General features: G+C 40.5%; 1 protein-coding gene across 6 annotated transcripts; it reads right to left on the bottom strand.

Annotated features, from left to right (window-relative positions):
- Window positions 1-4: 4 nt before the first annotated feature.
- On the bottom strand, window positions 5-26158 carry LOC133506167 (meiosis regulator and mRNA stability factor 1). Of its 6 annotated transcripts, none has more exons than XM_061830018.1 (27): window positions 26026-26158; window positions 25362-25575; window positions 24324-25187; window positions 24056-24206; window positions 23003-23217; window positions 22807-22924; window positions 22546-22718; window positions 21760-22281; window positions 18993-19147; window positions 18674-18826; window positions 18346-18532; window positions 18044-18222; window positions 17888-17968; window positions 16383-16622; window positions 14375-14494; window positions 14082-14260; window positions 13777-13997; window positions 11381-11523; window positions 11163-11296; window positions 10170-10372; window positions 9852-10079; window positions 8579-8812; window positions 8250-8501; window positions 8065-8125; window positions 7882-7977; window positions 5975-6151; window positions 5-2329 (listed from the first exon to the last, which is right to left on the bottom strand). In XM_061830018.1, the coding sequence occupies exons 2-27, from the start codon at window positions 25515-25517 to the stop codon at window positions 2169-2171; spliced, it is 5403 nt and encodes a 1800-aa protein (XP_061686002.1). In that variant the 5' UTR covers window positions 25518-25575; window positions 26026-26158; the 3' UTR covers window positions 5-2168. The 6 variants fall into 6 exon arrangements, with proteins under 6 accessions (XP_061686002.1, XP_061686004.1, XP_061686000.1 ...); XM_061830020.1 differs by having other exon boundaries at window positions 25362-25572; window positions 26026-26150; XM_061830016.1 differs by having other exon boundaries at window positions 26021-26150.
- Between the last annotated feature and the right edge of the window lie 275 nt (window positions 26159-26433).

The following is a 26433-nucleotide window of genomic DNA, read 5'->3' on the forward strand; positions in this document are numbered from 1 at the left end:
CCAATAAGTGATATGCTTAGTGACATTTATTAACAGAACTGTATTGGTCCCTTAAACAATGTTTGATAGCAAGAAATTGTTGTGAGGTTTTAGGACTGCAATAGATGGAAAGGGTGAGGGGTTGTGGGCAAGTAAAAGCTGATTACAAGGAAGCAGTTTTAAATAAGTTTTGAATTAAAACTTTCTTTCCAGTCCTTGAACACAAAACAACTGTTGTACAAATGAACAATCAAACAGGCAAGACAAAGAGTTAGTACAAGCAGGCTAAGAATGCATTCATTTCTTTCTTCAAAAAAAGTCTTACTACAAATAAATGCACATTTCCTGAACAAAAACTATGCAGATGTGCATATTATAAGAGCTCTTTACAGATGAAACCTGCACAAAGGAGAAGCTAAAGAAGCTAATGTGTCCATTTGGAGTTAGACGTCACTGCAGAGGAAGCTTAAGATTTACTCAAAAAGCTTAAAAATAGATGTTTCTCGGGGGAATTAAAGCCATTATTATCAAACTGAAATCCTTAAATCATTGAGCTGCACATTCTTGATCAAATAGTATTCAATCGGGTCTGAAAAGAGCAGAGACCTACGCTGCAGCAACCATAATTAAAATAATTTAGGGGAGTCGGCAATAGTTGGACCCAGGGCTTTCAAGGAAAAACTCAAAAGCGAATCACGTCACGATGGACTGAACATGTTAACGTAGCGAATGGTCACTGAACGAATGGCCTCTTATCCATTCTACTAAAGTTTTTCTCAACAAAAACTGCCACTTGTCACATCTGTGGAGCTTGTGTCATGATCATCAGTAAACCCGCAGAGACGGATAGCAACCAAGCAGCCAGCAGAGCCAGAAAAAATTGACTGCAAAAAGGAAGAAATTAACACATCTTCTGGACGTAAAAACGTTATGGCCAGGGAGGTACGTTACCGTGGCAAATACAAGCCATTGTAAAAGCCAGGCAAAATCCAGAGAGTCACAGAGGATTCTCTTGTGGATGCTTCACACAGTCCCTGTGCTGCTCCACGAACAAGGCCACTGTCTCCCACAAAACGTCTTGTCCCAAAAATTCATAACTGCGAATCTTCCCATTAAACGTCAAAAACTACAGAGTGCACCCCTTGAGTCATTAACTCAGACAGGAGTCCACTGCAGATACTAGCAACAAGGTGGAGAGAAAAATAAAAGACAAAAAACCTTGAATACTTCAGTAGTGACGGCAATGGTGGCTCAGCTTCTAAGAATCCTACAACAAGGCGGAAACGAAAAAAAAAAAAAAAAATATTGCAAAGAAGTTTTGTCCCCCCCATCAATCATCCATTTCCATCTCCTGCTGGGCTCACACCATGCATCAACTCATATGCACAATGTGCATATGTCAGATGTTAAACTCCCTACTGTGGCGTACCAAACACAGTTACAAGAACACAAAGATGCTGGCTGCAGATTCAAAAGCTTGTCCAAGTATGCACACCCTGCCTTGGGGGGGTGGCCCTTCGGTTTCAAGCAGGTAACCAAATTCGCACGGACTTAAGGAACAAGTGACTTCTTGATGATCTCAAAAAGGTAACCTGTTAGGATGTGTCTGAGACAAAAGGAGCAAACAAGGACTTGAGCATTTCTGGCACTACCTACAACATTCTAAAACGATCAATTGAAATTGTCTTCTGATACGAGATACTTGAGATTTTTTTTTCCCCAATATACACAAGTACACATGAACAACATCCCGAAAACTGTCATTTGGTTAGGCTAAGATGTGACAATAAGTTTGATTTGACATCCTAAAACAAGCGTGCATCTTGAGCATCTCTCCAAATGGTTTGTGTAATGTCTTGCAGTGGCATCTAACTCGAATTTGGATTCCGGTGTGCACTTGTAACCGTAAGTGGGTTTTACGTTTGCACATTTCAGAAAATCTGCAAAAGGTAAAAAGATCAAAGCTCCATGAGAACCACCGAATGAAACATTGATTGTGAAAGAAAAGACTAAAAAGATTGTGATAAAGAGAAAAGCACACTATGATAAAGCAATGACAGAAGAAGCAATCCCAAATGCCCTTCCAGTGGTTACTCTGCAGTGTGATTAATAAAAAGGTAATTAACTCTTCTACTCAGAGTTACACTATGGGTCAACTAGTATGGCTGAATGTGCATGTTTGTGTTGCTTCAGAGACCTGATTTAAATGAAAAGTTGGCAGCTAGCTTGATTCTACTGCGGGGGCCTTTTCTGCTGGAACTGTCCATGGACAAAAGTGTCTTAGTGGTCTCCATGGGTGGAGCGGGCTCATCATCTCTGGTAACTGCTACTGCATTGAATTCTTCACTCTCTAAAAAAAAAAGATTAGGAGAGGGAAAGAGAGAGAGAGAGAGAGAGAGAGAGAGGAGAGAGAGAGAGAGAGAGAGAGAGAGAGAGAGAGAGAAAAATGTATTGGATGAAGTAACTAAAAAAATTGTGATGGACACATAATTACAATGTGTTTTTGTCCTTTCTGACAACAATGTAATATAAGGCAGCACACTTCCCAACCTTTATGGATCATATGCACGGCACTGGAAAGGTTAAGTTGGGTATGTGTTTCCAGTGTGCATTGCAGGGATTTCATTTGATGTGCATCATACATCTGAGATACACAAAAAATGAGAAGGGACGGAGTAAAATCAATCTCTGCCTGAGGACACAGAGATACCGGTAAGTCTGTTGCTACACATTGCCTTTTTCCTAACTTGAATGTGTGTAATCTGTTATACTGTGCCAATTATTTCAATTTTTGTGAACAGAGCCTGTTTTTTTTTTTTTTAAACAAATAATGCTATGATCAAGTATTGGCTCCCTTTTTGAATTTGTGCAGTTTCCCCAATTTAATGTTTAAGATAATCAAACAAAATGTAAATTTCAAACAAATATTACCAGCGTGAACTCAAAATGCTGTTTTTACAACAATTTCATTAGGGGGGATATTCAGTTGTTTGAAGTCATAAGAAAAAGTAAATGAATTAATCGTGGCTAATTAACATTTTGGTTCATTTTCCTCTGACCGCACCCAAGCCTGATTACCTTCAGACCCGTTCAATCAAGAAATCACTTAAAAAGAATCTTTCCCAACAAAATCAGTCAGACAAAAGATGGGAAAAATAACCAACAAAAATCACACATTCCAAGAACACTTGACAAATAAGGTAATTGATCTCTATTAATCAATCTGTTAGGAAAGGGTTACAAAAGCAAATTCTAAAGCTTTAGGATTCCAGCGAACCACAGGGAGTGCCCTTGAAAACAAGTTGAAAAATTTGTATGTCAAAAATGAAGCCATGCGCAAGAATAAGCACACACAGTGCCTGCGAGTAAGCACACACACTGCCTGCATATGTACATACAGTACATACATACTCAAAGGTGCAAATGCTTCATTGAAATCAGATGAGGACCCTTTGACTGTTTTCCTGATACTGGGACAATAAATGGTCACACACCAAAATGAAAATTCTTGACCGAAATTGAAAGTGAGTGGTTAAAAACAGACGTGCCGAAAGTGAATTTGTGTTTTTTACGTTAAAAAGAAAGGCAACACAAAGTGGTCAAGAACATTACTGTGGAACAGTTTTTGGGTGTTATAGGATGGGAGGAAAAAAAATAATAATAAATAAATAAATAAATTCTACATACTGTTCAATTTCACAACAAAATCATGACTATAATTGTAGTCATCAATTTATGGCTTCAATTTTCTGAATTTAATGTATTCATTGCGTCAACCGGCACAGCACGGTGGTCGACCGGTGAGAAAATCCCCTTCACAGTTCTGAGGACCTGGGATCATATCCGGCCTCACCGGCGTAGTTTGCGTGTTGTCCCCATCTTCTGCCTAGGTTTTCTCCAGGTATTATGATTTCCACATCTCAAAATCATGTACAATAGGTTAATTGAATAAAATGTTCGTAGATATGAATGTGTGCGGATAGTTGTTTTTAATCGGTCCTGGGACCAGTTCAGGGTGTACCCCACCTCTTGCTCAAAGATAGCAGATAGGCTCCACCATACTCGCGACCCTAGTGAGGATAAGCAGTGTAGAAAAAGCTGATCTATGCTGTAACACAGTGACAGCCAGACCCAAAGTGGCTCAAAGAAGTATTTAACACATTTCACTCACTAAATATACTTCCAAATGTGCAAATGCACCTAAAAATTTTCCCAGATATTGGGAACAACCCAAGTAACCAGTACATACAAAGACAGTAGAACAAATCTCAGAAATTATATTGTGTGTAAAAAGGTGAAATGAAGAAACTAGTCTCACACATTTCCTGTGATTTTGGCTCATTCCTGCACACAAGAAGTCTTCAGATCTTGAAGGTTCCTTGAGTTTCAGTTCAACAACTGATGAAATTTCAGTAGCATCTTTTGAAATTTATTTTATGAGAAAAATTGTGACTTTTCAGCTGCTGTATGTGATAATTGTAGTGTATCAATTTTTTGGGGTGTTTTGTGAATCCATGACACGATAGCTAAGCACCTTCCTTGCCTAAAGTCTGTCCCCATGTTATACTCCCTCTGTTCTTTGTGATAACGATAATTGTCAAAGTGTAGTTTATTCACTGTCATGGAGGCGATGATTAGTCACTTATACTGCGTTGACAATGGACACGAGAAACTTTTGCCACCATGGCTTGGCATATTCAGCTGCGCTGGCTGTAGCTTGTAGGAACCCTGGTGTGAAAGTGTTGGATGTGTCACACTGAAATGTTTAGAATCATAAAACATTCAAAATAGCCGACAAAAACATGAAAACAAAATGCAAGGGTCCTCTGTGAAAAAGTGATGGCCCTCAATATTAAAATTGAACTGTGGTTTATCATACCTAAGTCCAATTCTCTTTTACAAAAATACTCTGGTGTCTGATGAGACAAAATTTAACTTTTGGAAAGGTTTGTGTCCCATTGCATCTGGCATAAAAGTAACACCGCATTAAAAAAAAAAAAAAAAAAAAAAAAAAAATCAAACATGATAGCTAAATGTGGTGGCAATGTGATGTCTGCTACTTCAAGACTTGAATGACTTGCTGTGATAAATGGAACAATAAATTCTGCTGTCGAACAAAAAATACTAAATGAGAATGTCCTGCAATCTGTTTGTGAAATCACCATGAAAGGAACTTTGGTTCTGGAGCATTAGAATGAAACACACAATCTACTCCACCTTTGAATGACTGAAGAAAAACAAAACCAAGACTTGGAGTGGCCTTGCTAATAGTCCTGACCTGAATCCTATTGAGATGTGGCATGACCTTAAAATGCTGTTCATTCTCGAACCCCCTTGAATGTGGCTGGATTACAACAATTCAGCAGAGAAGAGTGGGCCAAATTCCTCAACTACCAATAAGAGACTCATTGCAAGTTATGGCAAATGCTTTTAAGCCTGACCCAACCAGTGGTTAGGTTTCAGGAGCAAACACTTTTTCAACACAGGGACACAGAGGTTTGGATTTTTTTTCCTCCCTTAATGAAAAAACATTTTAAAACTGCATGTAGTGTTTACTTGCATTGTATATGACTAATATTTAAATTAGTTTGACAGTAAACATTTAAGTGTGACAAACGAGCAAAAAATACCTAGAAATTTGGAGCAAACAGTGGTGCATTCAGAGTCAATTGAGCAAAGGTACCAACAGTGGAACCTCAGAGTTTGAACATAATTCATTCTTATGTCGTGTTCAAAGTCCAAGGTTCTGTTTAAGAAAGCAATTATTGTGTTTCATGAATGGCAACAGGACATGTAGTGGAAAAGTATTTCAATGTTCCGTCTGTCATTTTGTCACTGGCAAAGATATATGAACGAAGACATGTTTGGAGTAAATTATTTTTCCACCATTTAAGTGAAATTGGATAATTTCCTGTGGCACAATGAATGAACTCTCAAGACATATAAGGGGTTTGGAATCACTGTTGTGGTGGCAATTTTTCAAATGCGTTCTGACCTGATGTGTGGTGCACTGGCAGCACTTTCTCCTCAAAATGAATCAGATCCGCCTGCCGCATTAGGACAGGGTCAGGATGGAGCTCAGGTGACGGGAGACAAGATGGTACCGGGCCACAGAGAAGGTCGACTGGGGACGTCAGACACAGCAGCTCAGACTCTGGTACCATAGTGGCACCTGGAAGGCAAGGAAGGTGTTGGCTTTATTATTATTATTTTATTACAAGGTAAACACGAGGTAATATGTTTGTCAAAAGCCTCTTGGAGTGTGAAATTTAACATTACAGACATGGCAAAAGGGTATACCAACAGTGTGTTTCTATAGTCATTTCTGGCCAGATATTTTAAAATGTTAAATACAGAGGTGTGAAAAACTGTATGCCCCATTTCTCATTTCATGTTTTTTTTGTGTGACTGTGACACTTAAATGTTTCCATCCATCTATTCATTTTCTGAGATGCTTATTCTCACAAGGGTCACGGGAGTGCTGGAGCCTATCCCTACTATCATCGGGCAGGAGGTGGGGAGCATCCTGAACTGGTTCCCAGCCAATTGCAGGGCACATAGACACAAACGACAGTTACACTCACAATCAAACAGAAAGACAGTTTAGTTTTTTTTTTTTTTGGGATGTGGGAGGAAACTGGACTGCCCGGAGAAAACCCACACAGGCACAGGAAGAACATGCAAACTCCACACAGACTGCGCCGGGATTTGAACCCTGGTCCCCAGAACTGTGAGGCCAACACTCTAACCAGTTCTGTCACTGTGCTGCATTTAAATGTTTCCCATCCACAAAAATATAAATATTAGTCAAAGAAAGCACAAACACAAAATGCAGGGTTTTTTTTGTCATGATGAGGGAGAAAAAAAAATGATTACCTCCCAACTTCTGAGCAAAAAGACCATTAAGGCTCGTCTTAATTTTACCTGAGAACATCTTGATGATGCCCAAGACTTTTTAGAAAATCCTCTGTGGTCTGATGAGACAGTTGAACTTTTTTGGAATCTTTTCATCTCATTACACATGGCGTAAAAGTTACTGCATTTTAGAATAAGAACTCAATACCAATATTAAAATATGATAGTGTGATGGTCTGGGGCTGTTTTGCTGCTTCAGGACCTGGAAGACTTGCTATCATATATGGAACCATGAATATTGCAGTCTGCCCCCCGCCCTCTCCCCAAAAAGAGAATGTTGGCTATTGATTTGTGACCTCAAGATGACATAAAGCTGGGTTCTGCAGCAAGAGACAATCCAAAAGACAACAACAAGTGGACCGCTGAATGGCTGAAGAAAAACAAATTGAAGACTTTGGAATCGTCAGCTGAATCTTATTCAGATGCTGAGGCATTATCTTAAAAAAGTGGTTCAAGGTTGAAAACCCTACCGTGTGTCTGAATTTATCACTGCAATTCAGCTAAGAGTGGGCTTAATTTCCCCTACAGTGCTGTAAGAAACTCACTGCAAGCTGTGGTAAATGCTTGACTGCAGTTGTTGCTGTGAAGGGTGGCCCAACCAGTTATTGGGTTGAGGGGGAAATTGCTTTTTCCCCAAAAAAATTCTCCCTTGATAATGAAAACCTTAAATTAAAAACTGCATTTTGTCTTTACTTGTGCTGTCATTAATATTACTGACATTTAAACAAGGGTGACAAACATGGGAAAAAAAAAAAATCAGGAAGGGGGCAAGCACTTGTTCACACCACTGTATGCTTGACTAAGAAGAGATGAGTAGTGATTTAAGTGATCAATATGGTATCGACCTAGCTTAGCTGGAACACTATCTGACCAAGTACCATTTCCAATAAATGATTTTGCCAACTGGAAGGTGTTAATAAGAAAATAGCAAAAAAGGCACAACAGAGATTTTTTTCTTGATCCAAGGTATAAAGAGCAACATTTTACTTGGACTCTGGGGTTCAGAATGTGTTGGGCTGTCTCTGGGGGTCTCCAAGCTACCTCCTGACTGAGGGTTGCTGGGGACTGAAACGCTCAGCCTCTCTGCAAAACACCAACACACAAGCCTGTTATCATTTATAGTACACGGAATCACATTACCACATTGAATGGATGCACTGAAGCTTTTGCCTTTCATATCGTTCTTCAAAACGATAATCCTCTTGTGACCGTGCCCTTTAATCCAGACCACCTAATGACGCCCCCAAAAAAGGATGGAAAACAAAATGGTGCAATTTATAATACAATAGGAATATAAAACAGAAAAAAATATATATCCTAAAGTGGTGCACATAGAGCAAAAATTTCATTGGCACCTGTGGAATGGCGTTAAGCAGCTCATCTGTGCTGGTGTATCCATAGGTGTGTGACTCCAGGCTAGAGCCAGTGAACTTCTTATAAGCTCCTTGGAACTCCGAAAGGAAGATCTGGTTGTAATGGTAGGTGTGGAGCAGGGCACGTACATTACGGGCAAACTGGTAAAGCCTCGTCAGCCTCACCCATTCATCACCTGGACTGCTTGCAAAGCTGCCAGCTTGAATATCTCTGTTACCACCTTCACAGTAAAGCTGTGAAAGACATCAATTAAACGCTGCCCGGCTTAGAAGAATGTATATAATGTAATCTAACAATAGGGTTCTTTCACCTCCACAAGGTAGGGCATACTCTTGAGTAGCTCACTGAGTGAGAGAAATCCATATTCACAAGGGTTGAGCAGGGTTTTGTGGACCGTCTGGTAATGCTGGCTCAGCACATCCACCCTAAGACCCTCGTCAACATTCTCTTGAGACATAAGCAGTGCCAAAAGTTGTGACGTCAGCAAACGCAGAGACTTCCTGTTGATGAGCTGAACTTCACGTCCTTCTGTAGCATCCACCAGCTTGAAAAGGACAAATTGGTTTAATATGTATATATGAAGGAAAAGCGTTAAATGACTACATAGGTGTTTCCCAAAATTTGCGACAAACATCCAAGGAACGGAGTCCTGAAAAAGTATTGGCGACGCTTCACAAATTAGTTTTGCATAGTTTTCCCACTTTGCTTTAATCAAACAAATGTAATAGACAAAGAAAAGTTGACCAGAATATGCACTTTTTCAAAATGGCGATATTATTCCAAGACAAAAAAAAAAAAAAAAAAAAACTTAAGTTACCCTGTCCTGTGTGAAAAAGTACCTGCTTTGTTAAATCATGAATTCTGGCTCGTCAAACTTTTTACTGATCATATCCAAGCATGATTACTTACAATACATTTTTATTATTAATTTTTTTTTTTTTTTTTTTACAAACAAGTAAGCCAAGTTTTTTGGGGGATCAGCTGTGGTTTTCACCTTGGAACTCTGCCATGGGTGCCATTTTCCCTCAGTTTCTTCCTTATTGTTGAATCAAGAACAGTGACCTGAACTAAGGCAAGGGAGGCCTACGGTTATTTAGATAAGGTCCTCCCCTCTCCTGGTTGAGTCATCCTTGTGTTCTTTGGGTATAAAGCAGGCCTGGAGGTAATCAATCTTGAAAGTGGTCACTGAAAATGAACTCTGCTTTCCAAAATTTGGATTAGTCAGAGTTAATGCACCATTTTCGAAGTGGGGCAATTATTTTTGCACATAGATCCAGGGAGCTTGCAATATTTTTTTTGCTTAATAAATACAATCATTTAAAAACTGCACTTAATGCTTATGTACTGGGTTATTGATACACATTCGTTTGATATTAAACAAAGTGGAAAAATGCAAAAAAAAAAAAAAAAAAAGAGGTATATTTTCCATGGCGTTGTAGATAAAGATACCATTATTTCGGGTAAATAATTTTTGAACCAATTAAGTGTAATTGGATAATTTCCCAAAGTACATGAATATCATCGCACATTGTATTTTACATTTGTACTTGACAGGAAAACCCATCAAATTAACAACTCTTTACCTTAACAACATGGCAGAGTTTGCCGAGCAATGCAGGCAGGGAGCTGGTGTCATAGTCCTGCAGTCGGAGACCATAACCAAAGGTTTTGCTGTACTCTGTGAGCAGCAGGTTCACAGGAAGGCTCGAGTTTTTTTGAGCCCGAAGAAGCTTAACCAATTGAGCTGCCAGAGCCTTGATGCGCTCCACTTCTGTTAGGGTTAGTATCTTCTCCTCCCCACACTCCAACACCTGCCATGGTCGTGGGGTGGGTTATATCAGAAACTTTGTTGAAGCGCAAACATTCACGTAGCTACTAGTGCCAATCACTAGTCTACTCACTATTAGTACTTCAGGGATGGCCTCAAAGAGCTCGATGAGCTTAGTGAAGCCATAGTAGCTGAGTTTACACTGACGTCCAAAGTGGTGGTGGTAGGTTGGGATGAACTTGCTGAAGGGCATTTGGCAATGAGGTTGGTGACGTAGGAGGTCGATGACCTCCTTTCCAAACTGCTTTGTGTGCTCCATTTCATCCCCAGTACGTTCTGTGGTGAAAGAGGCAGTGAATCTTCCAATTACTCATGTTTTCAATAATTTCTTACAGATGATCATCATTTCACCACCTATCCATCCATCCATTTTCTTAGACGCTTATCCTCAAGAGGGTGGTGGGAGTGCTGGAGCCTATTCCAGCTGTCAACGAGCAGGAAGCAGGGTACACCCTGAACTGGTTCCCAACCAATCGCAGGGCACATAGACAAACGACCACACTCACAATGACACCTAAAATCTATTTAGATTGTCCAATTAATGTTACATGTTGTTTTGGATGTGGGAGGAAACTGGAGTGCCCGGAGAAAACCCACACAGGCATGAGGAGAACATGCTAACTCCACACAGACAGGGCCGGGATTGAACCCGGAACCTTAGAACTGTGAGGCCAACGCTTTCCAACTGACCCACCGTGCCACCCATCTTACCACCGATATATTACTATGGCTGCAGCTCTGGGAGGTGGGGGGGGGGGGGGTCCTAAAATGTATTGCAATCTTCCTAAGGCCTTCACAAAGTACATGTAATTATTGTTTCCCTCCTGGTTAGCTGAAGGATGGAGGCAAATTTTTGCAAAACCATAGTGTTAACTGAACAGATGAGTGAGGCTTATCACACAAGAATCAATACAAACTCTTCTTTTAACAATTTGTGACTGTGCACGCGCAGTTTTATTTATTTAAGCTCAGAGTCCAACCTTGCCACTCTCTGCTCTAACCTGCAAATTCAGTGACTAAGTAACTAATGAGTTTAAAAAAAAATAGGCTGCAAAGGTAGGATTACCTCTCTTGGGAACAGAGATGACCGTGTCAGTGTCGTGCTGTGTGGTGGTAATGGTGGTATCAGGGATCTCAGACAGCAAGTCAATGAGGTTGCATATGCCATAGTCTGTTACGTTCCAGTCTCTGGAAAAGCACCTGATGAACGAGGGATAGAATACATTAAAACCCTGAAGCGCTCTCCAGCCCTAAACACAAAATTATGACAAAATGTCGACAGACCAGTGATATGCTTGCATGAAGTCCTTGATAGCCACTTGCTTACTGGCTTGAAATTTGAGAAGTTTTAACAGGTCTTGAGTGAAACGCTTCACTTGGGCACGATGAGTGAGGGTCAGCAGTCGTTTTGTACCCATGCCCAGGATCTGTCAAGGAAACATTATATCACATATACTTGAGGTACTAGGCAAGATCAACAACAAAGATAAAAAGAACTGTCACAATAATTCTGCCTTTCCAAAGATAATTCAGGGTTTATGCATGAGCTGCGTTGTACATGCCGTTTGTAAATCGATATCGCTTACAATACAATTTTCAGTTTGATTGCTCAGACATAGAAGTTACCAAAATTGGTCCTCTCTGTCAAGAGATGTGTATATAAAGAGACAATTACCCTAATAAGCCAGCACTGACAAATCAATAAGGTAATGAAAGCATGCAAGCCACACCCAAAACACATATGCACTGTGTCACTGTAGTGAACATAGTATGAAAAATATTGTTTGCGCAACTAGTTTGTTGTATATCCGGTTTATCTCGCTTTCCAGATTAGGAGATGACAAGGTTCGCGATGCTGAAGTAGGACTTTTGCAAATCCAAGTTTGGTAAAGAGAGACAAGGACAGCCACAAAGTGTCAAAATCAGACTCAGAGTTTGAGCAAGGTTCATTCAATGGGAAGCTCCTCATTGGCTGCACCTGAACAACGGCATTTTGCTCATTATAACAGCAGAGACACACAAATACACCCAAAAAAAACATGCAGAAAGAAATATTTACACTGCTCAAGTACATGTTAATTTACAAATATGAATAAAAATGAAAGTTGCCCCATTTCTTTGCCTTTTGTTTTTGTTTTTTTTTTTTTGCTTCCGATTTGAGCCAGGCCCATCTTCACCTGCACAAGATGTGCGTTTCAAGCAGTGCCACGTGCATATTATCCTACTCTTGAAGCACTCTCATTCTTGAAAACAATTGCTAAAAATCAGTGCCTGATTCACTTCATTTTTCACTGTTAAAAACTTGAAGTTTTATCAGCTGCAGTGTTGCTGCAGTTCTTCAAGTCAAAGGTGTCGCTACGGATGATATTGGCTGGGACACCATGGTGGGGTTTCCCCAGAACATTTCGATAGCCATTTTTACTTTCCTTTCCGTAACATGGTACAAAGCAACATCAATGGCAACCGTAGAAGCATGTGTGCTTGAACAAATGGACCTAAATGATACATTTAATCACTCAAGAAGGTGGTAACATAGGTGGTATGTGGAGCCAACAGGAGCAATGAGTACTTCCTCACAAAATGTTACTAAAGCGGGCTAATCACGAGACAAGCATCGCGGCTTTTGCTGTGCAACTTTTTTTTGACGTATGCACGGCAGGCTAGACACAACCTACCGAAAGGTGCTATGTGGTGCAATTTGTAAGTCACGTGACGCAATGGGGGCAATTAAGAGTAATAATAGAGGACGTTTGCTTCAGAGGTGGGCAGAGTAGCCAAACATTGTAATCAAATAAGAGTAGTTACTTGACAATGTGAGTCATGTAAAAAGTAGTCCTCCAAAAAAATACGCAGGGTGAAATGTACACTGTGAAGTCACTACTCAAGTACTGAGTAAATAGTACAAACAAACATAACTTTGAAACGTACTGCAGAATTGGTGTTTTCTCAAGTGAACAGAAATGTATTCACATTTAGAAAGATGGTGTCAGACAAATACTACAATCCACAAAAACTGTTGTTTTTGTTCTTCTAAATGTAAACAGGAGTAGCATGCTGTAGCCTTAATGGTAATGACAACCTTACCCCAATTGGTGGCCATGTAGGCACGACAATCAATTGGGTTGGTTAATCTCGTTAATCCCTATGCCCGGTGAGGCCAAAAGAAGATGTGTGAGGTCATGTGACTTTCTTTTATCGTTTGATTTGTGAACTGGATTTGAACATCACTAGCCTTTAAATTAGACTGACGCAAATAGGGTCCAACGCAAAAGTCGTACTCTCATGCACGAAACAGTTGAAGTAAATGTAGCAAGCAACATTTAGATCATTGTAATTGGAGTAAAAGTACCACTTCCGTACGAGCAGCCTATGATGTTAGCGACGGTGACAGTGACTATGACAGCGACCAACCCTAAAAAACTGAAATCTATACGATTCACAAAAATGGCCTGTTTTAAAACTGAATTTTGCCAAGAGGTGACTGATTTGCATGTATGTAATAGCAGTATATCAGTCTGCAAATTGGACTCTGATAAGCATCAGAGGATCTGGTCCAAGGCACTGACATTTTACAATGATCCTGTGAGTTCCACAGCAGTTTGAGATATGTCAAAACCAGAACAATGAATGACGTTAAACTGCATAATAAACAGATACAAATTATTGCTCAAGTAAATTACCTGCAGGACATGTGGCACTGCTTCCAGCAGCTCAATCAGCTTTGAGTAGCCATAATCAGAGACACGGCACTGCTTGGCAAAATGATGATGGTAAGAGGGTATAAATTTGCTGATCGGCATGATGCAAGATGGTTGACTCTTTAAGAGGTCAATAACTTCTCTGCTGAACTGAACGAGTTGAGGGTTACCAACTGGACTCTTACATCTTTGGAGCCACGGCTCTGAAAGCAAACAAATGAGGGTAATCACTTTTTTCCAAAATTAGGAGCAGAGGAAAAAATGTTTGATTTAATGAAATGTCTCACCAACGTTTGGTGCTGGTGGTTTGTTGTGAATCCACTTGATGACTTTGAAACCATTATGAGCTTTGACAATAGTTATACTGGGGACACACGTGATGAGGTGCTCCAGAGGAACACCATTTTCGAGAGTGTCATTGCCCAGTTGCAGCGGACTGAACTTGGCTTCGTAGCAGTCTGAAAAACTACAGGATATGATACAAAAACAGCAATGTATTGAATTTATAATGTGTGAGAAACATGGTTCAACTAACATCAATATTTTACATGAACTAGAATGGATCAGCATATTTTGTCACCTGAGGAGAGGAATTGTTCCACTGTGTGACTGAAGCAGTGCGTGAACCTCAGAAGCCAAAGTGCTTAGAGACATGACAACAAAAGGAATTGTGTACGAGTCTGGGTCAAAATCTGCCTCACTATGAAATAGAACGGAAACGCACCAGAATCAATCATTAGATATATCTCAAGCTAAGATTTGTCATAATGTGGTTTAATTTAATTAGGGGTACATATTCCAATCCTGAGGAAGAGAGAAAACTTTGTATGGTCATCGATTATACTAATGATAAGGCACAGATCATATTGTAAAAAAAGATACAGAACACTCAAATCTTTCAATTACAGTGCTGTGAAGAAATATAAGCCCCATTCTCATTTGTTATATTTTAGCATTCTTAACCCACTTCATGGTTTAAAAACATCAAACAAATGCAACTAGACAAATATAATCCACGTGAAATTATTTCATTTACCTAAAAAATACATACTGAAAGTTACCTGGTCCTGAGTGGGAAAAAAAGTAATCTCTTTTTGTTGAATCATGAATTCATTGTGGCTCATCACAACTTTTGGTGAAGTTCCCACTGATCACACCTAAGCCTGATTACTTCCAGACCTGTTCAGTCAAGAAATCTCTTAAAACAGAACTTGTGTTGATAAATATTAAATTAGAAAAGACCTAATAAAAAACACTGCAACAAAATGACAATCCCAAAAATTTTAGAATGGTTACAAAGGCATTTCGAAAGCTTTAGAATTCAAGCGCACCACAGGGAGAACCATTGATAGAGAAATTATGGAACAGTACTAAACTGTCCCAGAAGGTGCCAGCCTACAAAGATTACTCCAAGAGAACAGCAATGACTCATCCAGAAGGCCACAAAGCAACTCTGTCCAACTTCTAAAGAAACATAGGCCTTCTTTGCCAGAGTATAGGTCAGTGTTCATGAGACAGTAATAACTATGAAAAAAAAACTATGAAAGAATATGGAGTGATTGTTTCAGTCACCAGGTTATGAGGGTTGTCTCATTGAGAAGAACTGCATGCATTGGGTTCAGCCAGAAAGCTAAATAAAGTACACACACATGCAAACAGCAAAATGTATGAAAAAATAAGAAAAAGAGTGGGCAAAAATGGCATGGTGTTTCAGAGTGAAAACCAAAAACAAACAAAAAGAACATGAACCGACATCTTACTTTTGCAAAAGAAGATCTGAAATGATTCTCAAGAGTTTTGCAAGTATATTATATGGATTGACAAGATGGAACTTGAGCTTTTTGGAAGGCGTGTGTCTTGTTACAGCTGGCATAAATGAAGCACAGCATTTCAGAAAAAGAACATTCTGCCAACAGTCAACAACGGTGGTGGTAGTGTGATGGACTTGGTATTAAAATGCAGTGGCGTAACCTTAAAAATGCTCTTTATGCTTGAAAAACTTCAATTTTTGCTGAATAAAAACAAAATATCTCCAGTATTGAAAGACTCATCACCGGTTATGGGTAATCATTGATTTCAGATGATGCTGCTGAGAATGGCCCAACCACTTTTCAAGGTTTAGCCTGTTTATTTATTTTTTTTCCCCTCACTGTGCTTGGTAGGTTTGGATCTTTTTCCACTCCCTTAATAAAAAAATTAAAATGAAAAAAAATGCTAAAAAGTGTATTTTGTGCTTACTTGTGTTCTCTTTGACCACTCTTGAAGTTGTCTGGATTGTGTCGTTTTGTTACAGCCATTTTTTTTTTTAATGGATATTTTTGTCTGGAGGTAATGAGGCTTGGGCGTGAACAGTGAAAATTAAAATTGTGATTTGCCACAATAATTCATGATTAACAAGGGGGCGGGGGTTATGACTTCTTCACATAGGACTTCATAAATGACATTTAAAAATATAAACAATACTGTGGGGAAACCATGCAAAAATAAGTTGAGAACGTGTTAATACTTTTTCACAGCACTGCACAAACCTAAAACAAGCATGCATGTGTGTGTGTACATGCATTGTGGAATGTATGCCAGATTCTTGCCTGAAGTTGTGCTGTTTATAGTGTTGTTTACAGACAGGTTCATGATACTCCAGCTCCTCAAACACTACAGGGCTGCTGCTGGCTGTGGAGGAGCTCTCCTGTGACTGAGAAGATCCCAGTGGACTCTGACGGATTTGGCTGCTGGACAGAAGGCACACCAGCCTTGTGCCGCCCTGCTCCCGTACAGCCACTACATCAGGCAGCCTGTAGAGGTCGCTCATCAAAAGCTTACGATGGTATCTGTAGGTGAGGGAGGAAAAGCAGTATCCTGGAGTTAAGGCCTCTTTATACTCGCACCTGCGTCGACTGCACTGACATGTCTATGACTATCCGATGCGTAGATTGCCTTCGTCCTTAACCGCAACTCATTCACACAGTTTTAAGAATATGCTGCAATTCTTCTCCAAGTCAGAGGTGTGCTACGGCTGGAATTGGCTCAGCTAGAGATTCCTCAGCACATTTTGGTCACTTGTGGTAGCCATTTTTAGTTTACTTTCAATAACAAGGAACAAAGCAACAATATTGGCAACATGGGGCCTGTGTGTTGGCATGCTCTCTGTCTGGACACTCCGGTTTCCTCCCGCGGCCCAAAAAGAAGCATTAATTGGAGACTCTAAATTACCCGTAGGTGTGATTGTGACTGTTCAGGGTCTACGGCCCCTCCTGCTCAAAGCCAGCTGGGATAGGCTCTAGCACTCCTGCAACACTTGTGAGGCTAAGTGGCTCATATATTATATACGTGCGCACACACGCAGGAATTGTATTTGCCCCCACCCTCCTGATTTCAGTTTTATTTTTTTTTGCGCACATCACACACAAGGGTTTGAAATCCCCAAACCAGTTTTAATATCACTCAGAGACAATCCAAGGAAATACAAAATGTAGTCTTCCAATGACAACTCCATTTATTAAGGCACAAAAACATGTTTAACCCACAAGTTTCTGGCAGGACGTTCTCCTTTAGGATATTGTGGTGCATATCAGAAGTCATTGTTCCATCAATCATAGCAAGTTGTCCGGGTCCTGAGGTACCCAAGCAGCCCCAGACCACCACGCTTCACTATTGGCATAATGTTCTTTTTATCAAATGTTGTTGTGCCATTTTTAAACCGGATGTAACGGGCCACACACCTTCCATAAAGTTAATCATTTTTACTCATCAATCCATAGAATGTTTCTCCAAAAGTCTTCAGGATCATCATGATGTTGTTTGGCAAATGTGAGATGAGCCTTTGTACTCTTCGCTGACTTTGTGGTTAGTAACAGTGACTTGATTTTAATTTTTTGTGGATTTTGTATTTCCTTGGGTTGTCTCAGTGATATTAAAATTGTTTTGAAGATTTGAAACCTTTGTTTGCGTGATGTGCAAAAAAAAAAAAAAAAAAACAAAAAAAAAAACTCAGGGCGCAAATACCTTTTCATGGCACTGTACATACGTGTGTGTGTACACAGACATACACATTTGTGTTGATTTTTTTTTCATGCTGAGTAATCAAGATACTTACTTCTTCTCATAGATCTCAGTGAGCTTAAAGAGAGGAAGGCAATTGGCAGGCGCATCCTGAAGAATGCTGCTGATCTCTGAGCTGTAAGATGATCAACTGATCAACTTCAACCTCACACAGATCCCAAGTAATAGCTTATTCTCCTCACATTTGTACCTGAGCCTTGCCATGGATTTGTTGTGGCCACCTGTGATCAGAGAGACCTGGATGCGCTTCCCTCCAATTTTGTAACGGTGAAGTCCGCTCACAGCACTGATAGCCTGCTGTAAGGACAGCATCTGGATTGTAGCTTTAAGCCTGTAGTCCGTGTGGGGACTAAGCTCCACTTCTTTCACCTATTAAAAAAAAATAAAAATAAAATGAGCCTAATCTTTTGGATTCATGTCAACAAAAGAGGTAACCTGTAATGCACTCATTTAAATATTTATAATAATGCAGAACACTGATGAAGGACATACCCGCCCATATCGGAAGAAGGTGTCACTTAGCATCTGTTTTAATTCTTTGCGGGACATTCTGTAATCAAGGTTAGCCACCTGGATTTTAGCTCCATCTGAAAATGGCTCAGGTGGACACTCAGGGAAAGGGCTTTGAGGGGCACCAAATATAGGAGAAGAGCGGCTAGAAAGGGAGGGCGATGCAGTCCTTTGTGAGAAGGGAAGATATTGGGAAACAATTCATCAAGTATCATAAAGGTCTGGATATATTTTATGTTAAATTATAAGCATTGCATTTCACTAACGTACAGGATCTCTTTTTCTGAGTATGCGTATGAAATGCAATTACCTGGAAGACCAAGAACCCTGGGGTAGGACAAAAGGGCTGAAGCTTCTATGGAGGTTCAGTTTGCTGAAAGCAGAGGGTGTGCTGATCTGAAACTCCGGTGAGTGTCCCTCCCCTTCAACAGGAGACTCAGTCCCACTAAGACTGAAGCCATCCCTTCAACATGGAAGAGATGAAAACATGGGTAAATACAAGTCTTCATCGATCCAGATCCTGGTTTCCTGTATTCATTTTGATCTCTTTTATACTGTCACAAAACAGGGTTTTGATGTGAAAATGTAAGGTTTTATTTGGTATCACTTTCCCCTCTCGATGTGTGTACCTTCTCTGGTTTAAGGATTCTCCAGTGAAACTAGGTTTGGACATCTGCTGCAGGAATCCAATCTCACCATTACTATGGGGAGAAGAGGAAGCTGGACGCACTTTATCTAGGTGGTTGAAACCCATCTTAGGTTTGCTCTCTGAATTATCCAACTCCTGCATCAAACAAAAGGGGTGTTTGATGTTAATGGATACTTAAATGTAAACATGCATTGTTGCTGGCATGCTTAAAATGAAAAACAAAAACTATGAAAGAATATGGAATGATTGTTTCAGTCACCAGGTTATGAGGGTTGTCTCATTGAGAAGAACTGCACGCATTGGGTTCAGCCAGAAAGCTAAACACAGTACACACACATGCAAACACCAAAATGTATGAAAAAATAAATAAATAATACCGGAGGGTTTGGGGGATCCCCCGGGACCTCACAGAGATTTGGTTTTCATTTTAACAATCTGGAAGACTACAATAAGGCAAAATACATTTTCTTCACATACAAAAAATTTACAACACTCAACATATATAAATATACATATATATGTTGATGTACTAAAACTGAAATCATTAAATTTGCCCAATTTCTTTGCTTTTTTATTTTGGCCTCCAACTTCAGCCATGTCCAGCGCCACCTGCACCTGATGCTTGCTTTAAGATGGGTCAGATGAACAGAATCCTCCTCTTTAAGCACTCACATTCTGGGGGAGGGGGGGAGAAAAAAAAAAAAAAAAGACTACACCATAGTCAGTCAAATGTGATTTGACAGCCTTGTATGCGCCCACACGCCATCGCACTCGCAAATCCGTACAGTCGAGCACGAAAAATCACACGTGAAAAATTTGTTACGAGTAGAAATACGTAAATATTGAAAGATGTCGCTTATTTTGTGTCATCTTGACCAATGTTCCCTCTAATATGCGCAACTGCAAACTCAGCACACACTCTCAGCGCACATGAAAACCGACCCAGCGCAGTGAACCACAGCCAAAAGGCATCCCCCCCCCAAAAAAAAAAAAAAAAAAAAAAACCCGGAAGCACCGGTCTCTGCTCAGCCTACTTCTCATAAGTTTACCTGACCACCCCCCCACCCACAGCTCTTAAAGAGGTACACTCATAATTACAAACACAACACACACCCTTAACTTTACATCTGTCGGCATGACTAGTGGACCATACCCTTAACTTCATTTCTGCGGGCATGACTGACGACACCCGTACATTTTTCAAATGTGAGTGACTGTAGTCCGTTTCCCGTCATTCCTCAGAATTACCAACTTCATGTGCTAATCCCAAATACATCCTCCAGGAAAATATTAAGTACAACATTACACTTTTATTAGCCATTTCAGAATTTCAAATTAATTCTTTCTGTGTTGTGACATAATCCTACACATGTTTCAATTTCTTAATACATTTAATATGAACATCCGTAAAGTAATCAGATTATTGTAGGTACGTTTCCGAACTAATACAAGATGTACTAGTGGATCAACTCATGTCACAGATGTTACGTGCCCTTTGGGGTTCCACTGAGAGTTGAACCAGGGCCCCGACGCGCAGCACCTCAATGCAAAAATGTAAACGACAACAACAAATACGTTACTGTCTGACCTGATAAGTTAAAGTGTTGCTTATTTAAAAAAAACTTGCTTAACAATAATCTGACTGGTAAAAGTAAATAGTCTTCCAAAAAACTCAGTAAAAGTAACTTATGATTTTCTTAATCACAGAATGAATAAAATGTACAATTTGTGACATCTGTCTCTGTGTGTGTATGCAACTTCAAAACTATTTCATCACCAGAAACTTACTGCATGGTGTTTTCTCGAATTATAAGTGAGCTGAAATACCCATGTTTGGGCAAACAGTGCCAGACAAATATTGGACTACAATACACGAAAGCGGTTCTTTTTGTTCACCTAAACATGAACACGAGCTGCACACCGTTTTCTTCATATAATGATGACCATTCTAAACATGGTTGCCACGTAGGTACGGTGGTCAGCACTGCAGGCTTATCTTGTGTTAATACCTACGCCCAGGAAGCCCCATGGAAGACTTGGTGACTGGTCACTAGCGCTTAAATTGGATTGAGGCAAACAGCACCCAAAACAGAAGTCGAAGTCATAGGCTCACGCACGAAATAGTTGATAAAGCATAAATGGTAAAAGTAGCAAGCAACATACTGAGATCTTTGTTATGGAGTAAAAGTCCCACAACCGCTTTACAGCAGAATTTTTTCTCCGGTCTCAACAACTCATGCACCTAACCCTGCCAGTGTTTGTGTACGACAGAGCCAATGAATCAACATCCCCCCCCCCCCCCATTCCTGGAAAAACGAATTCACGCAATACAATTAATGTAAATGGCTTATTTAGAGTTTAAAATGACGATTTTCACAACTGATTTGCATGTATGAGTACATGAAGCAGACAGGACAAAACACAAACAGGCCTCACACACAAAGCAGTATCAGTACAAGTTCAAGCTTAGCTGAAGCTGTTATTCACTTGGTTAGCTAAGATTTAATCTTACCATTAGTACAACGATTAGGACTTTTTTTTTTTTAAACATGCAGGAAAGTGCGACACACAGCTATGACTTTTAATACATGTCAGACATGACAGATGTTAAGCAAGCAGCTATAAGCAGTTAGTCAAGCCAGCAATTAAGCAGACACTTGTGGAGGAAAGACTGTACTGCACAGCAGGAAATACAGGGAAAAAGGGAAATGGAGGTCAACAGGGAGCAGGCACTGACGAGTGCTGACCTGATGGGGTTTCGTAGGCACGCCACCTGGAGGCCCAGAGCACCCTCTCTTGGGGCTGTACGGCCTTTCAGGCACTGTGCCAGGTGTGAAGCATGGGCGGGTTGCTCGCCGTGCCCTCCTGGGCGACTTTGGCTTTTCCAGGGGCAGAAAGGAGGAGGACGACACGAGAGCTGTGGTAAGTATTGTGTCCTGACTTTGATAAGGCAAAGGCAAAGTCTGAGGTAGGGGAACGTGATGCAGTTGAGACTGAAGCTCACGCTCAAGATTTGCACAATCTCTGGGCCTCGGGGACACAGAGACGCTGATTCGATGGCCAAATACGTCTTCATTTTCCATTCGCTTGCAGGCACGTGATGCTGCCTCTGGGCTGCCAAAACGGAGGACAGCTGTGCCCTGGGACATGCCCAGCACCTTACCACCACAGTTGTCTGAGAGGCGGCGAAGCCTGAGCTTAACAGCATTCCACAGGCTCTTGTCACAGTTGACAGGAAGGTTGTGGACATAGAGCAGGTTGTAACTGGGCTGAAGGAGGGGAGGAAAAGACAGGTGGCCTGTCTGGGTTTGTATGGTTTACACTTTGTCCTTTTTAGTAGAAAAAGAAAAAGACTGTTGAGTGGCTTAGATAGGGTAAAAAAATATATATAAATACGTAAGAGGTTCAGATTTATAAACTAAATGTCCTCCTGCAAATCTATACCAGGATGAGTCTCCGCAGATTGAGGCCATCACTTACCTTTCTCAATAGAAAATAGTCACCAGAAAAGAGGGTACGTTTTGAAAGCCTACCTGGGTTTTGACGAACATGCGTGGAGGGAGGTCAGCTGTAATCTCTTGAAAAGCTACATGACGGTGGGCATGCTGCAGCAGGGCTTGAGATGTATGGTTACCATGGACCAGGATTATCTGGAAACCATGGCGGTGACGCAGATCACTCAACTCACTTGCAAAGTTTACATCAGCTGTTGAAAAGAAAATATAACAGTTTATACACTTATTTTGTGAAATAAGGCCTTATAAATATTTTCTGAGAATCTGAGCAGCACGCACAAGATACTAAGACAACAGTTGCGGGTGCAGCGTGGGTCTCGGCAAAGCGCCTTAAACTCTGGCGGAGTTTATCATCTGCAGCATTCTTGGCCGTGGCATTGATGTGTGCCACAGTAACCTGGTGAAGAAAAGTATGTTGATGTGGTGTTTTTTCTAATCAAGCAGTGTTTTTCCACAAACACGTTTAATAGATTACCTGACAGTTATTGAGCTCTTGGATAACTGCTTTACTTTCCTTACTGATATCACAGACACAGATGAACTCTGCCTCACGGTGGCCCTGAAAAAAACGGCTGCGTATACGCTCCACCACGACCCCAGCAGATCGTCCACTAGGCACACTGCAATTCTCAATGTCCCAAAACACTCCCACAGGGGGGGTGTTCTCTGTACCAGCACTTTCTGGTGAACCTGACCAACAGAAAACAAAGGCTTCTCAAAAAAAAAAAAAAAAAAAAAAAAAAAAAAAAAAAAAAAAGGACAGGAATTCCATGCATTGTCCTTTAGTCAAAATTAAAGTGTCTTTACATTGTTAAGTGTTTCAACATTGTAAAAAGTTCACACAACATTCACTTGTCCCTTTGAACACAAATTTTGTTCTCTTGGCATGTTCGGTTTAAACAATCCATACAAATTGATGGTGCAGTCACTTTGAATAATGTGAAGTACGGTAGAACATCTCCAATCTGGATCAAGTGATGCTCCAGGTGACATTCACTATTTATGACTGTGTTGTAATGCAAAAATTTATGTATTTGGACATAACATATTGGATCACTCACACCTTTAATTCTGTTCTTCCTTGAGTATGAAGTTATTATGTCTAGAGGTATTGACTGGTTTAAATGTCTTTGCAAACTGCCTAGTCGACACAACGTAGTCCGACAGGAGTTCACGATTTGCTGAGCAGAACAAGTGGGTGGGGGAGAAAAGCCTAGCTAACTATCTATCACAAAAAAAACATTTCAAAGAATGTATTTAGAGACTGCATCTTGCAGTTGATGACCAACAGATGTGTTTGATAGTTTGTGTCGCTAATGAGTTTTCCAAGCACGAGGAGGCAAGTGTGGTCAAAATTATTTGCTGTGTACTGCAAGGTACAGTATGTCTTGAATCCTAAACTACTGATTTTTAAATTCTGAAAAGCAAATGACTGATCAGAATTACAGGAAAAAGGACTAGTTAATTTACATAAACAGCTGGTAAATTAGCTTTCACTTATGATGGATGAATTCAAAAGTGCACTAACCATACTTTTGGCCAGCCTTCCCTTGGCTGAGCACCGCACTATCAGACGAGGTGGCGCATCCGTTACAAATGGGGATAGAGATTGGAGTTGTTTGGGGAACAGGAATATTGGGCCAAACCTTTTCTGACTTGGACACAAAGCCATTGAGGGGCTGCAAACATTTTTTTTTTAAATCAAACAGGTGTCAGGATGTAAAAGGAAAGACTCACATCTAAGTCACCTTAAGTGATGAACAAGAAATGAGTAACCAGTGTAGAACTTTACCAACCTTCAACAAGCAATCCTGACAACAGTGCGCCCCCTTCACACAAACCACTCTCTCGACATTTAGGTGCATAGGATTAGAGTGGAGATGTGCTGATGTGGATAAGGTATCGATGGTGGCAGTAGCAGGTTGATCACAGAGTGTTGCACTTGTCTGGGTTCTTTTGATAACGGAACTGCAGTCCATACCACAGATGTAACAACCAGAAGAGGCCACGCAAGAGTCATGCAAGGAAGCTTGAAGATCAGAAATTGGTGGGAGTGAAGAAGCCAAAAGGGGGTGAGAAGGGAAAGAGACTTGGTTGTTTGGAAGAGATTTAGGGTAGGTTTTAAGGAGCCTGGAGCAACAAGGAGTGTGGGGCTGTGCCGAGATAGGTTGGGAAGTGGTGATAGAAGAGAGCCTCTCGGGTTTGTAGCCACAACTGGGCTGCGGATCAAAAGCATCATCTTTAGGTTCACAACTCAGCGTGTGTTTGTACTGAAGAACAGTTGAGGTTACAGAGCAAGGCCCAGACCTACTAGTGCTACTGCTGCTGTAGGTGGGCTTTTCCAATGAGTCAGGAATGCCATGGTGTGGGACAACACCAGCTATGCTACTACCAACATTTCCACCATCTGATAATCCATAGCCCTTGGTGATGCAGTAATCACACTGGGCACATACGCTTACTTTGGGGCTAGGCCCCTCTTGTTGCCGGTTCTGCAGCGGAGGCTGCTGTCGATGGTGATCTTGTGCAGGCTGAGGAGGAAGCAAAGGGAGACTGGGCACAGGAAAGACCTGGGATGGTTGGTAGGATGAAGCATGGTGCAGAGGGGGTTGGGGGACATCCTTCAATTCCATTGCTGTTTTTCTGCTGTCCATGTTATCCTAGCAAAGAGGAGAATAGTACATTCGTATGTACATCGATCGGTTAAATGCAGGATTTCTCACTTCAGTGACAACATTCTGTTTCATTATTTTGAGATTTATATTTAAAAAAAAAAATATTGCTAACTTTGTGCAGCTCTTAAAAGCACATGTGTAGGTTGCGGCATACTGTACCCTTTTATCTGTCTTAGGAGGGACAGGTGTGTCATCAGTGGTGATGCAGTCTTTTAGTTTCCATAGAAGAATTAAGGATTCTGTTTTAGGATGCCCCATCCATGGAGAGGTTTTCGGGTTGCATACGGATCTCTCCTTTCCCAGTCCTTCCATCATCCAACCTCGAGAGGTCTCTCACCATACTTTGATCTCCCTCCTCTCTCATACTTTCCTGCTAGAAGAAACGAAATAAAACAGCGGGCCATGACAACTATGACAACTAACTTTATTGTAGATGGTACACAAGTGAGTGTGCATTTGCGACAAAACTTTAGGACAGTGTCCGTCGCAGTTTTAGGAAATGTAGTTATATCAGCAGCCAGTCAAGTTTATGATGCGATACATTATTTTCGACCTCGTTAGCCATGTACACTACACTTTTCCCTGCGTGTTGCTAGGCCATTAGACTATTTTCTAACAGAAACGACAAAGGACGATGAAAGGTTCCATGAATTTTAATCTTTATCTGGCGAAGCAAAGGTTTGGTTTAAGCTAACAATGACTAGCTTAGTTATCTGATGGACACACTGCTTAGAGCACTTCCTGTTTTGTCTTATATTTATAATCATAACACTGCCGTAAAGGCCATTCAGCAAATCCCATGTACATGTAAATAATACCTTACAAGCTTTCGTTTGTCACATCTTTGTCACATAACTGCGCCAGTCCAGTCAGCTTCCTCGACGAAAACGCGCACCTTTTTGTAACTAACATCTGCCAGAAAGCACTCACAACTGTCGCAAAATATTCTACGCTCCAAAGCATAGATAGTGTCCTTTGCACACCTGGGTCCAAACATCCTTCTATGACCAAGATAACAACCACGACATAATAATAATAATAATAATAATTCATATAAAATATTATTCTTTTAATTAATACTAATAATAATTTAATATTCGATCAACGCAATCAAAATTTATTATTTTATTGCGTTTCAATTGAGGTCAGATTTAATTTATTTCATTACGAAATAAAGACAAACTTGTCTGAAAGCACAACTTGATACAACTCCAACATTACACATTGATGG

This window comes from Syngnathoides biaculeatus, chromosome 9, assembly GCF_019802595.1.
Source record: "Syngnathoides biaculeatus isolate LvHL_M chromosome 9, ASM1980259v1, whole genome shotgun sequence".
In the NCBI taxonomy this organism is placed as follows: domain Eukaryota; kingdom Metazoa; phylum Chordata; class Actinopteri; order Syngnathiformes; family Syngnathidae; genus Syngnathoides; species Syngnathoides biaculeatus.